The sequence below is a fragment of the Pan paniscus genome, chromosome 10 (assembly GCF_029289425.2).
Source record: "Pan paniscus chromosome 10, NHGRI_mPanPan1-v2.0_pri, whole genome shotgun sequence".
NCBI classification, from domain to species: Eukaryota; Metazoa; Chordata; class Mammalia; order Primates; family Hominidae; genus Pan; species Pan paniscus.
Window position 1 is genome coordinate 118,088,331 of NC_073259.2, and position 12,476 is coordinate 118,100,806.

General features: G+C 42.8%; 1 protein-coding gene across 3 annotated transcripts in view; it reads left to right on the top strand.

The window, feature by feature from the left end:
• The window catches only part of ANKRD13A (ankyrin repeat domain 13A), a 40,283-nt gene that overhangs the window by 21,962 nt on the left and 5,845 nt on the right, over nucleotides 1-12,476 (top strand). For all 3 annotated transcript variants that reach the window (XM_055096118.2, XM_034934445.4, XM_063593644.1), the window contains 6 exons: nucleotides 2,927-2,993; nucleotides 4,632-4,713; nucleotides 6,589-6,650; nucleotides 7,396-7,526; nucleotides 8,364-8,521; nucleotides 9,529-9,642. In XM_055096118.2, the coding sequence (XP_054952093.1) occupies nucleotides 2,927-2,993; nucleotides 4,632-4,713; nucleotides 6,589-6,650; nucleotides 7,396-7,526; nucleotides 8,364-8,521; nucleotides 9,529-9,642 (614 nt within the window). The remainder of the gene's footprint in view (nucleotides 1-2,926; nucleotides 2,994-4,631; nucleotides 4,714-6,588; nucleotides 6,651-7,395; nucleotides 7,527-8,363; nucleotides 8,522-9,528; nucleotides 9,643-12,476) is intronic.

Below are 12,476 nucleotides of genomic sequence, written 5' to 3' on the forward strand. Positions count from 1 at the left end.
CTCTTTTGCAACTGACAGTGTGTAGCTGAGAGATAATTTTTGGAAGACAGCTGCTTTGTTTTAATGGTGCTCAGAATTAAATGTGTGCTTGTCGTGCATTGAGCAAGAATTGAGCCACTCCTTAGGATTGATACCAGCTACGAAAAGAATATAGCTGCTCTTGAATGTGAGGTTTGTTGGTATAAAAAGTGTGTGAATTTACTTCTGATCAGAGGTGTGAGTATTCATTTGATTGAATTTGGAAGGTGTGACCTTCTCTCATTTTCTTTTCTTTCTTTCTTTTCTTTTTTCTTTCTTTTTTTTTTTTTTTTTTTTTTTTTTTTGAGATGGAGTCTCGCTCTGTCGCCCAGGCTGGAGTGCAATGGCACGATCTTGGCTCATTGCAACCTCCGCCTACCGGGTTCAAGCAATTCTCCCACTTTAGCCTCCCGAGGAGCTGGGATTATAGGCACCCTCCATCATGCCCAGCTAATTTTTATATTTTTGTAGAGGCGGGGTTTCACCACGTTGGCCAGGCTGGTCTTGAATTCCTGGCCTCAGGTGATCTGCCTACTTTGGCCTCCCAAAGTTCTGGGATTACAGGCATGAGCCACGGCACCCAGCCCCCTCTCTCATTTTTTGATGGTCACTTTTCCACTTTTTTCTAATCCGTTACTCAGAGCTTATGTGTGCAAATTAATACCCTGCCCTGATGAATTTTTGGCCTGCAGTATATACACTGTGGTTGCAGTTTGAATTTTTCCCTTTTCTGAAAGATTATGCTTTGCCCACCTCAAACAAAATATTCCCTGCCACCTTCATAGCCTTTCTCCTGATTGTGTAGCAACCACCAAGACACAGTGCCTGTGAAGTGGCCTTTGGTGTGGTCTCAGTGGAGACAGGCAGAGGTGAAAATGGCACGAGAGGGAAGCCAGTTGTTCTATCATCTTCGGATGCTTTTGCATGCAAAGTTACCAAGGGCCACAGAGTTATTAGGAAATTAAAATTTAAAACAGGGTATGAACATTGGGTTGAATAACTAAACTGCTTCCAAGAGTGGAAATGCTGAGCTGGGCGCGCTGGCTCACGCCTGTAATTCCAGCACTTTGGGAGGCTGAGGCGGGTGGATCACGAGGTCGGGAGATCGAGACCATCCTGGCTAACACGGTGAAACCCCATATCTACTAAAAATATAAAAAATTAGCCAGACGTGGTGGCGGGCGCCTGTAGTCCCAGCTACTTGGAAGGCTGAGGCAGGAGAATGACGTGAACCCAGGAGGCGGAGCTTTCGGTGAGCTGAGATTGCACCACTGCACTCCAGCCTGGGGGACAGTGTAAGAGTCCATCTCAAAAAAAAAAAAAAAAAAGAGTGCAAATGCTTAGGGCAGTAGAGGCAGGATTGCCGAAGGAGCAGAGGTAGCCCGGTAAGGAGCTTGGTGGTTCCTTGGGAGAAAAGCATAGCGCCGTCTTCCCAGCGTGCATGATGGGTGAGGTGGAGCAGACGTAATCATCTTTCCATCCATCAGAAGAGTCTGTGCCAGAAAACAGTGACTACCTGTGGCAAGACATCAAGTGACTTAAGCAAACAAGGAACTGAGGATTGAAGGAAAAAGGCTCTCTCGATTTTCTGGTATTAATGATAAAAGGGGATTGTGGCTTATTAATCAGTTGAGTCTGGTTCCTTACCTTCTGCCCCTGTGACTGTTATCTTGTTTCTGAAGTGTCAGTTGGAGATAGCATTTGGTATAATACTTTTAGGATTCCTCTGTTTCCATCCACGGGTTGTGCTGTCCTAATTGTAGACAACTAGTAGGAAAATGGGAGCTCTGATCCCTCCTGTTCTGATGGGCTAAAATAGACACGTAAACTCATTATGCCATCTGGACTAATTTCATTGACCAAATCCCATTAGAAGAAAAGCAAACTATTTGGAAACAAAATGCTAATAACTGCATATGTTCTTTGTAACGTGGCTAACCTGCTGCTGTTCCCTGAGCTTCCTGCATGACATCCCAACCACTCAGTGGTCAGAGCAGAAGTCAGGCTGTTGCCGTAGCCAGGGCCAAGAGGAGCTGGGATGTGATGTCCTAGACAAAGGGTAGGGCTGGTCAGGGATCCCCTGTGAGAGGGAGCGTTTCCCAGGGCAAGCTGCTTTGAAAAAGAATCAGAGCCTCCTGGCTGCTTTTGGTTCCTAAATACATTTTTTTTCAGGAGTATGTTGAGTTGAATAACTGAGATTTTGGGCATATTACCAATGCTGCATCTGCCACTGGAATGCTGGGCTACTTTAAAAGGAGTTCCACAGAGATGGAATTAACAGCTGGGCTAAAAAAAAATCTGTTTTTCACATCCTTTCCCCTGCTGCACCAAACCTGCCCAAACATGTGACTCAGCCATTTTGCAGGCCTAATGGCATCTCCAAGCAGCTCACCACAGTGATGAGTTCCTGGCCCACCTGCTCTTTTGTAAGGAGCAGGATGGTCTGTGCCTCATTGTTCTAAGAATTCCTCGAGTGAGATGTGGCTACTTGTGGAGATCCCACCATTGACATGCATGTCCCCAGTTAAGATGACCCAGATAAATGCTCTGACCTGGTTACCACCTCGTGGCAAGCCCTTGGATGCTGGTCATCTTCAGTCACTTCTTTGGGACTACTGTATAAATGTCACCACCTTTGTCCTCAATGCTGGCAGTTTTGTAAAGAAGCCAAGATTGGAGGCTTTCTATGCCTGGGGTGAGGCAAATTGATTAATAACTGTGGGAGGAGGGTGGAGGGTGCATAAGCCATCTGTCATTGCTAACCGCCTCCTGTGGACAATAGGACCATGATTTCCAAGTGTCCTTCACTAACTTAAGCTGGGGGGGGAAAAAAACTATAAAGGCTACAGATATAAATCTGAATGGCATATTGTACATGTAGAAATTTGTGGTGTTCACTTTTTATCAGAACTAAATCCGGATTCTGGGGCTGGAGGACAGATAAAGCAGAAGTTGTTAATGGTTACGAAGCAAAGGTAAAAGGAAACTCTTAAAATAAGATTTAATATAGCTATTTAGCTTCTATGCAAATGAGGAATCTGTTCCCATTTTTTTCATGCATCTGTGCCATGGAGATGCTCTGGGGAATGAGAACTGTCTAATGTGTCTCTCACTTGGATGTTTGATTTTGTCTTATTTGACTTTCAGAAAATGGGATAGCATGCCCTGAGGAGGTCTGTAGCTATGTTAAAAGAGAAACAATATGGTAGAGAAATGAGTACAGGTACCAGTTGTTCTGGTAGGAATGACAAGCTAGTCATTCCCTTAATTATTTAAAAAAAAAAAAAAGGAAGAGGAAGGATTAGACTTCACATGTGTTCAAATGTTGTGTAGTAGCTTTTGAGTCTCTTTTTTGTTAAATCAGCTTAATTGTAATCAGCAGGCGCACAGCCCATTTGCATGACATCAGTGCATTTAAAACATAGTTGTAATAGTGGAGACGATTGTTGATCCAGTCATCTGGCATTTTGTCAGCTGGAAAGCTGTTTCCTGGCCTTTCAGTCCCTCAGTACAACAGGGATTGATGGCTTTTGGTGTTGGAGCCCAGTGCTGCAGGGTCCTCTGGTGGCCTCTGAGTGAGCAAAGAAAGGCTTACGTCATGCTCAGCAAGATACGTTTAGAAGCACTTGTCATAGTGCTGAGTGTGTTTTCTGCAGCTTTGAATGTTGGGGCTCCTCACGTGGCATATAGAGAGAATTCTTTGTTAACTGTTATGTTTGATTTTCTAGACCACCATATTCCCCAGTTATCCTTGATAACAGAGCATTTGCTCTGGCAGTTACAATAATTTTTGTCAGTGCACAGAATGCCTTTTAAATAGTGACTTGCTGGTTTTCTCTACAGCTCATAAGTCTATAGAGAACCTTGTGTTCATACCTTTCTCTTCTGCCCAGCAGATGGCTGTCTGAGTCATACTAGTATTACAAGACTACCAGCGGAGGCTGGGTGCAGTGGCTCACGCCTGTAATCCCAGCACTTTGGGAGGCCCAAGTAGGCAGATCACTTGAGGCCAGGATTTTGAGACCAGCCTGGCCAACATGGTGAAACCCCGTCTCTACTAAAAATACAAAAATTAACCAGTCATGGTAGCACATGCCTGTAATCCCAGCTACTCTGGAGGCTGAGGCACGAGAATCGCTTGAACCCAGGAGGCGGAGGCTGCAGTGAGCAGAGATCACGCCACTGCACTCCAGCCTGGGCAACAGAGGGAGACTCTGTCTCAGAAAAAAAAAAAAAAAAAAAAAAAATTACCAACAGAAGTACAGGATCCTGGTTTGGGTACCTTAGTTTAATAGAAACCCAGGTGGAAACCTAGATTGCAGGGCATTTGTTTGAGACTATTTAGCCACAGCAGGGCAAGCAGGAAGATGCAGCCTGTCACTGCTAACTCCTTAGTATTAAAACTGTCAAACATGGGAGGTAACTGCTGATGCATTTTTCAGTTGATAGTTTATATACTTTCTCTGAAGGATCCTAATGATAGTTAACCATTTCTCATTTTTATTTTGCTGGATTGTTTTCTGTTTTTTGCTTCAGCATTCTTGCTTTTGCTGTGCTTACTTTTGGAGTTTTGATTCCCTGTGTCACTGTTTTCTTTCGCATACACCTCTCAGGTTTACACAGTAAACAATGTGAATGTGATCACCAAAATACGCACAGAACATCTGACCGAGGAGGAAAAAAAGAGGTATAAAGGTAATCACCACCACCCTCCCACCTCCTGTTTTGTTGTTATTTTTTAAGCCTAGAGGGAACTCTTTGTTGGCTCTGTTAAGTTTAGGGTTAATGTGATTGGGTTGTGTTAAACCTAACCCTAACTTCTTCTCTCTCTTTTTTTTTTGAGGCAAAGTCTCGCCCTGTCACCCAGGCTGGAGTGCAGTGGCACGACCTTGGCTCACTGCAACCACTGCCTCCTGGGTTCAAGTGATTCTCCTGCCTCAGCCTCCTGAGTAGCTGGGATTACAAGCACCCACCACCACGCCCGGCTAATTTTTTGTATTTTCAGTAGAGACGGGGTTTCACCATGTTGGCCAGGCTGGTCTCGAACTCCTGACATCAGGTGATCCTCACCCACCTTGGCCTCCGAAAGTGCTGAGATTACAGGCGTGAGCCACCGTGCCTGGCCCCTAACTTCTTTTTTATAAAAATTTCTGGCCAGGCACGGTGGCTCATGCTTGTAATCCCAACACTTTGGGAGGCCAATGTGGGCGAGTCACCTGAGGTCGGGAATTCAAGACCAGCCTGACCAACATGGAGAAACCCCATCTCTACTAAAAAAAAAATACAAAATTAGCTGGGTGTGGTGGCCCATGGCTGTAATCCCAGCTACTCAGGAGGCTGAGGCAGGAGAATCACTTGAACCTGGCAGGCGGAGGTTTTGGTGAGCTGAGATCGTGCCATTGCACTCCAGCCTGGATAACAAGAGTGAAACTCCATCTCAAAAAAAAAAAAAAAAAAAATTTCCTGGCTGAGCACGGTGGCTCACACCTGTAATCCCAACACTTTGGGAGGCCAAGGTGGGCAGATCACTTGAGGCCAGGAGTTTGAGACCAGCCTGGCCAATATGGTGAAACCCTATCTTTACTAAAAATACAAAAATTAACCAGGCGTGGTGGCGCACTCCTGTAGTCTCAGCTACTGGGGAGGCTGAGGCAGGAGAATCGCTTGAACCCCAGAGGTGGAGGTTGCTGTGAGCCAAGATTGTCCCACTGCACTCCAGCCTGGGTGACAGAGCTAGACTCCGTCTCAAAAAAAAGAAAAAGGAAAGAAAATTTCCTTAGTCTGACTCATTCTTGGAGGTGTTTCCCCATAGTTGGCCTCAGCTGTAATTAAAGCTATTCGTGAGGGCTTGTTTATGTGTTATCAAGAACAATTGTTGAATTCAGCCAAAAAAGGAGATAAGGACATTTGAGAATATTTATCATTGGAATGAGTGATTTAGTCCAAACTATTGTGATGAAAGATTTAGACAGAACTTGGGGTCCGAGCAAAAACATTGCATGTGGTTGCCACATCCCAGCCCCATCCCAGCCCCACCAGTTCTATGGCCTTGTGAAATTACTTCTGCTCTGTGCCTTAGTTCCTCAGCAGTGAAATGCAGGTGATACCCAACCTTCCTTAGAGTTATTGAGAGGATTAGATGAGTTACGACTTGGAAGCCTTTAGAATGGCGCCTGCAGTATGTGGTAAGCATGCAGTAATTGTTCACCAGCACCACCACCACCATTGCCATTACTCCACTTTGACAGATGAGGGAACTGAGGCCCAGAACACATGGGTAGCGAGTGGCCAAGGTGGGGTTGGAATCCAGGTCTGGCTCACTCCAAAATCCAGACTCTTCCCATTATTCTGCTTTAATTCTTACAACTGTTTATCTAGTTTAGAGATCCTCATGAAAAGCACCCTGTAAAGGATAAATTAGTTTATGGTTATTGTGAATGATTTGATCAGCCAGTCTGTAATTGCATTTCCTAATGAGGTAGCTTGGACCAGAAACTTTAATGAAGATCTTTTTTTTATAGCCACAAGTGAGATATAATATTAGACTTTAAACTCCCCACCCCTCTGTAGCGGACAGGAACCCGCTGGAATCTTTGCTGGGAACTGTGGAACACCAATTTGGTGCACAAGGGGTAAGTTGAAGCAATGAGCTTTCATTGCAGTTAGATGAAAGGAAACAACTTGTCTGTGTCTGGGATGGCATTTACTGGATCCTGAACAGCCCACTCTATGTAAAGGCCAAAGACACCCCCAAGCTGGAATTTGAGATACTCTTTTGGAAGAGAATTAGATGAGTGACTCTTTGAAAATAAATAAGGATTTTAGAGGAGGGGTAGTGATTATAGAAATCAGGTGCTTTCCCTCTTATCCATTATAAACGAGGGGCCTCTTTATAGAAATGGAACTTAAAAAGGATTCAGGACTTTATATTGCAACAGAGCACCTTAACAAATATTTTCTTACTTGATGCTCACAGTAACTATATGAACTTGGTACAGTGGATGTCCCTGCGGGTCAGAAAAATGAAATTACCTTTCCACTATCAAAGCTAGACAGGGAAACAGCTAGAACTTCAACTCCAAGTCTTCCAAGTCTCGTGCACTTTCAGATATTTCTTTCTTTTTTTCTTTGTTATAATCAGGAGATAAAAATGTAAAGGAGAGTAGAGAAATATTTTAAAATGAAGAAATCCATTACACTTCCTGTGTAGTTTGGTGATATCCTCATAGATTTTCTTGTTCCATGCAAAAAAGTTAGTGAATAGAACTTCCCGGTCTTTAGCTGGTTAACACGTCCACCTCAGACACTGAGTGCCACAGGCCTTCACTTGTGAACATCATTTGGCATTTCTGACTCTCCTGAGTTCTGGCTCAGCAGGACCTCACCACGGAATGTGCTACTGCAAACAACCCCACAGCCATCACGCCTGATGAGTACTTCAATGAAGAGTTTGATCTGAAAGACAGGGACATTGGAAGGCCGAAAGAGCTGACGATTAGAACACAGAAGTAAGAGAGGTTCAGCTGCCATTTTCAACCTATGTATGTTTCAGAAATTGTGCTGTTTTATGGTGTTATGTTGGATCATTCCACTGCCCTCCCCACCACCCTTATTTTTTTTTCAGACGGAGTCTCGCTCTGTCGCCTAGGCTGGAGTGCAGTGGCACGAACTCGGCTCACTGCAACCTCTGCCTCCCAGGTTCAAGCGGTTCTCCTGCCTCAGCCTCCTGAGTAGCTGGGACTACAGGCGCGTGCCACCACGCCCAGCTAATTTTTGTATTTTTAGTAGAGATAGGGTTTCACCATATTGGTCAGGCTGGTCTCGAACTCCTGACCTTGTGATCCGCCCGCCTGGGCCTCCCAAACTGCTGGGATTACAGGCATGAGCCACTGCGCCCAGCCTCCTCTGCCCCTTTTTATAAAAAATAATTTTAAAATTACTTTGCCATGAAAGCTAACAGTAGATTGTCCATGTTATTAGCTCTTTTCCAAATAGAATCTAGATTGGATGTAAGAATTCCTTTTTTTTTTTTTATTGCTAACCAGCTTCAGCTGATCAAATTCAAATGAAACTGTTCCACCCGCTATCATTTCTTCATGCTTGCTGTCAGTTAAGGCTTTGATCGTGGCAGGTTGTCATGCAGGTCGCTTGCCTTTATTGCCAGATTTTAGGGTGATGTGAATTCCTTGTGGCCCTAGACATTTGACCTTTAATAGGTCTGAATTAAGAGATGACTGGGCAGAGTGTGGAGTAAGGCTGCTGTTGTCCAGCCTACTGCATAGCAATAATCTCCTTTTCCCATCTGGTGGAGATGACCTCAGTCTTTTCTTGGTTGAATTCTGCAGGTTTAAAGCAATGTTGTGGATGTGTGAAGAGTTTCCCCTCTCTCTGGTGGAGCAGGTCATTCCCATCATTGACCTAATGGCTCGAACGAGTGCTCATTTTGCAAGACTGAGAGATTTCATCAAATTGGAATTCCCACCTGGATTTCCTGTCAAAATAGGTACTGCTAAATAAACTTCAGCAACACTTGGAGGTTCTGCCCATGTTTGTGGGTGGCAGCATGTGGGTGGCAGGATGCTTCAGGGAATTGGAGTGCTTTAGGTCAAAGTAGCTTATAGACATAATAGAGGAGGTCAGAGTTCTCCTGTGGTTTGATTTAAAGAAGTGTTATGATTGGTGGTTCATTTTGTGTATCAAAGTCAAGAGATCTCCAACCATCATTTCTATTTGCAAATGGTGCTGACAGATATAAAAAGGCATAAAAACATGACACAGTCATTGTTTTAATGTCAAACCTTAATTCAGTGAGACTTCAAATTAGATAATTATTTGAGGAAGACAGTTGACACCAAGATCCTTTGATATGTAAATATGATCTACGTCCCAAGCTAGTATGCATAATGCTATATATGTATATATCATACATACTACTCATGAAGAGTATTAATTTTGGATAGTTGTATGTTCATGATACTTGAACCCTGGCTTGATCACTTACTCACTGTGATCTAGGAGAAAATACATAACTCATTTTCTCTTTTTTTTTTGAGATGGAGTCTCACTCTGTTGCCCAGGCTGGAATGAAGTGGCATGATCTTGGCTCACTGCAACCTCTGCCTCCTGGGTTCAAGCGATTTTCCTGCCTCAGCCTCCTAAGTAGCTGGGATTATAGGCATGCACCACCACGCCCAGCTAATTTTTGTATTTTTAGTAGAGATGGGGTTTTATCATGTTGGTTAGGCTGGTCTCGAACTCCTGACCTCAGGTGATCAGCCCGCCTTGGCCTCCCAAAGTGCTGGGATTACAGGTGTAAGCCACCGCGCCTGACCGAAAATACATAACTCTCAATCTCAGTTTTCCCATCTGTGTATTGGGAAGGGTTGTTATGAGGCTTAAATAAAATTATACTTATCAAAGTACTTGGCATAGTAAGCACTTAGTAAATGATAACTATTATTGTTATTCTCAGTAAAGTTTACTTATAAAAGTTTTTATTTTGTTTGTTAGAAATTCCCTTGTTTCATGTCTTAAATGCACGGATTACATTTGGAAATGTTAATGGCTGTAGCACTGCCGAAGAATCTGTATCTCAAAATGTGGAAGGGACCCAGGCTGATTCAGGTAAAAAAATAAATAAATAAAAAGTTTAGTTTTGTTATTTAAAAAAAAATTTATGGCCGGACGTGGTGGCTTATGCCTGTAATCCCAGCACTTTGGGAGGCCGAGGTGGGCGGATCACCTGAGGTCGGGAGTTTGAGACCAGCCTGACCAACATGGAGAAACCCTGTCTCTACTAATAATACAAAAATTAGCCGGGTGTGGTGGCGCATGCCTGTAATCCCAGCTACTCGGGAGGCTGAGGCAGGAGAATCGCTTGAACTGGGGGAGAGGCGGGGGGATGGAGGTTGCTGTGAGCCGAGATTGTACCATTGCACTCCAGCCTGGGCAACAAGAGCAAAACTACATCTCAAAAAAAAAAATTATAATTCAGTCATCATATTCATAATTCACTCTGAAGCTGGAATATCTGAGGGAGTAGATGTCTGTGTTGGATGAAAGAAAATTTCAGATTTAGTTTAGATTAAGCAAAAAAAAAAACTTGTAGAATATATATGATCCTAGTTATATTAAAAAGACAGGATGTTCTTAAAAATCAGCTTTATTGAGGTGTAATGCACATACAATAAAATGCTCTCATTTTAAGTGTGATGGTTCAGTGCATTTTTTTTTTTTTCTCAGAGTCTCACTCTGTCACCTAGGCTGGCATGCAGTGGCACAATCTCTGCTCACTGCAGCCTCTGCCTCCCAGGCTCAAGTGATTTTCTTGCCTAGTCTCCCAAGTAGCTGGGAATACAGGTGCGTGCCACCATGCCTGGCTGATTTTTGTATTTTTATTAGAGACTGGGTTTCACCATGTTGGCTAGGCTGGTCTGGAACTCCTGACCTCAAGTGATCCACCCACCTCGGCCTCCCAAAGTGCTAGTGTGAGCCACCATACCCAGCCACATTTTGACAAATGTATGCATCTGTGTAACCACCACCATAGTCAAGATAGATAGCATTTCCATATGCCCCCAAATTTCCTTACACTCCTTTGCCATCAATACAATTCATGATTTTAGATGCAATTGTAAATGGACTTATTTTCTTAATTTCATTTCCAGTTACTAGTATATAGAAATATAATTGAGTTTTGTATTTTGACCTTGAATCGTTTTTAAAAATTTTTTATCTTTTTTTTCTTACACAATTGCATGGCCAGGATTGACCTTGTTTATCTTGTAACATGGCTGAATTTACTTGTCTTACACTTTTTTGTAGATTTCTTAGAATTTCTTACATATATGGTCATGTTGTCTATTAATAAAGAAAATTTTACTTTTTCCTTTCTAATCTTTAAGCTTTTCATTTCTTTTTCTTGACTTATTGGACTGGCTAGGACATCTAGTACAATGTTGAGTAAGAGTGGCAGGAATGGCTGTCCTTGTCTTGTTCCTGGTTCTAGGGGAGGAAGGATTGTTGTGCCATTAGGTATGATGTTAGCTGTGTAGGTTTTTTGTAAATGTCCCTTATTAGTTGGAGGACATTATTCTCTTATATTTCTAGTTTGCTGAGAGTTATTAGCATTTTTAAGTATTGATTTTTGTGAGATGTGTTTTCTGCAACTATCATGATGGTCCTATGTTTCTCCCCTGTAGTCTACCAGTAGGAGGAATTAAAAGATAGCATTTTAATGTATATAAATTAAGACTTCAAATAAAAACAATTGAACTCGACAATAATATACAACTTTACATTCCCATGTAGCAACAAAGTTGGGTGAGATGTGTTCATGAGGTTGTGCAGCTAAGGAACACTCGTGCACTCTTGACAGGAAGAGGAGATTGGTATAGTTCCTTGAATAAAACATTCGGCATTACTGTATAAACTGAAGATGTGGATGACCTAGCAACTCCTAGATGTGTACCCTAAAGAAAGTTATGCACATGAGCATCTGGAGACCCCAGTACTGGGCAGCAGCATCCATTCATAACAGCAGAAACCTGGAAACGACCCAAATGTCCCAAGATGGTAGAATGCGCTATTGTGCTCTATTAATACAACAGAATAACATATAGTATTGAAAATAAAAATTTATAGCTATGTGCGTCAAAACTGTTGAATTTCAAAAACATAATGTTGAATGAAGAAAATCCAGTTTGAAGAATAAATTCTGCATGATTCCATTTATGTCGAGTTCACAAACAGGCTAATAGAAACTATTAGGATGATATACATGTGGCAAACTCCAGAGAAGAGCTAGGCAGTGTAAACAACTATTCTGAATTATGTATTTACCTCTGGAGAGGAAGAAGGGAATATTGTTAATAAGGGATGTGCCCGCAGTATGGTATTGATAGTGTTTTTTTCTTTTTCTTTTTTTTTTTTTTTTTTGAGACAGAGTCTTACTCTGTCACCCAGGCTGGAGTGCAGTGGCGCGATCTCGGCTCACTGCAAGCTCCGCCTCCCGGGTTCATGCCATTCTCCTGCCTCAGCCTCCCGAGTAGCTGGGACTACAGGTGCCCGCCACCACGCCCGGCTAATTTTTTTTTTTTTTTTTGTATTTTTAGTAGAGACGGGGTTTCACCATGTTAGCCAAGATGGTCTCGATCTCCTGACCTTGTGATCTGCCTGCCTCAGCCTCCCAAAGTGCTGGGACTACAGGCGTGAGCCACCGCGCCCGGCAGTTATTGATAGTGTTCTGTGTCTTAGGCTAGGTGAAGGGCACACAGGCATTTGTTTAATTATTATCATTTTTAAGTGTTCAGATATTTTATATATACCATCTTTTATATATTTACCATATATCTTCCTGCAAAAGGAAGAAACACATTGGTGTGACTGTGCATATACGTTTAGGGGGAGAAATCTGCGCTTTTCATTTTATAGTCTTGTGTATTTTTTTATGACTGTGT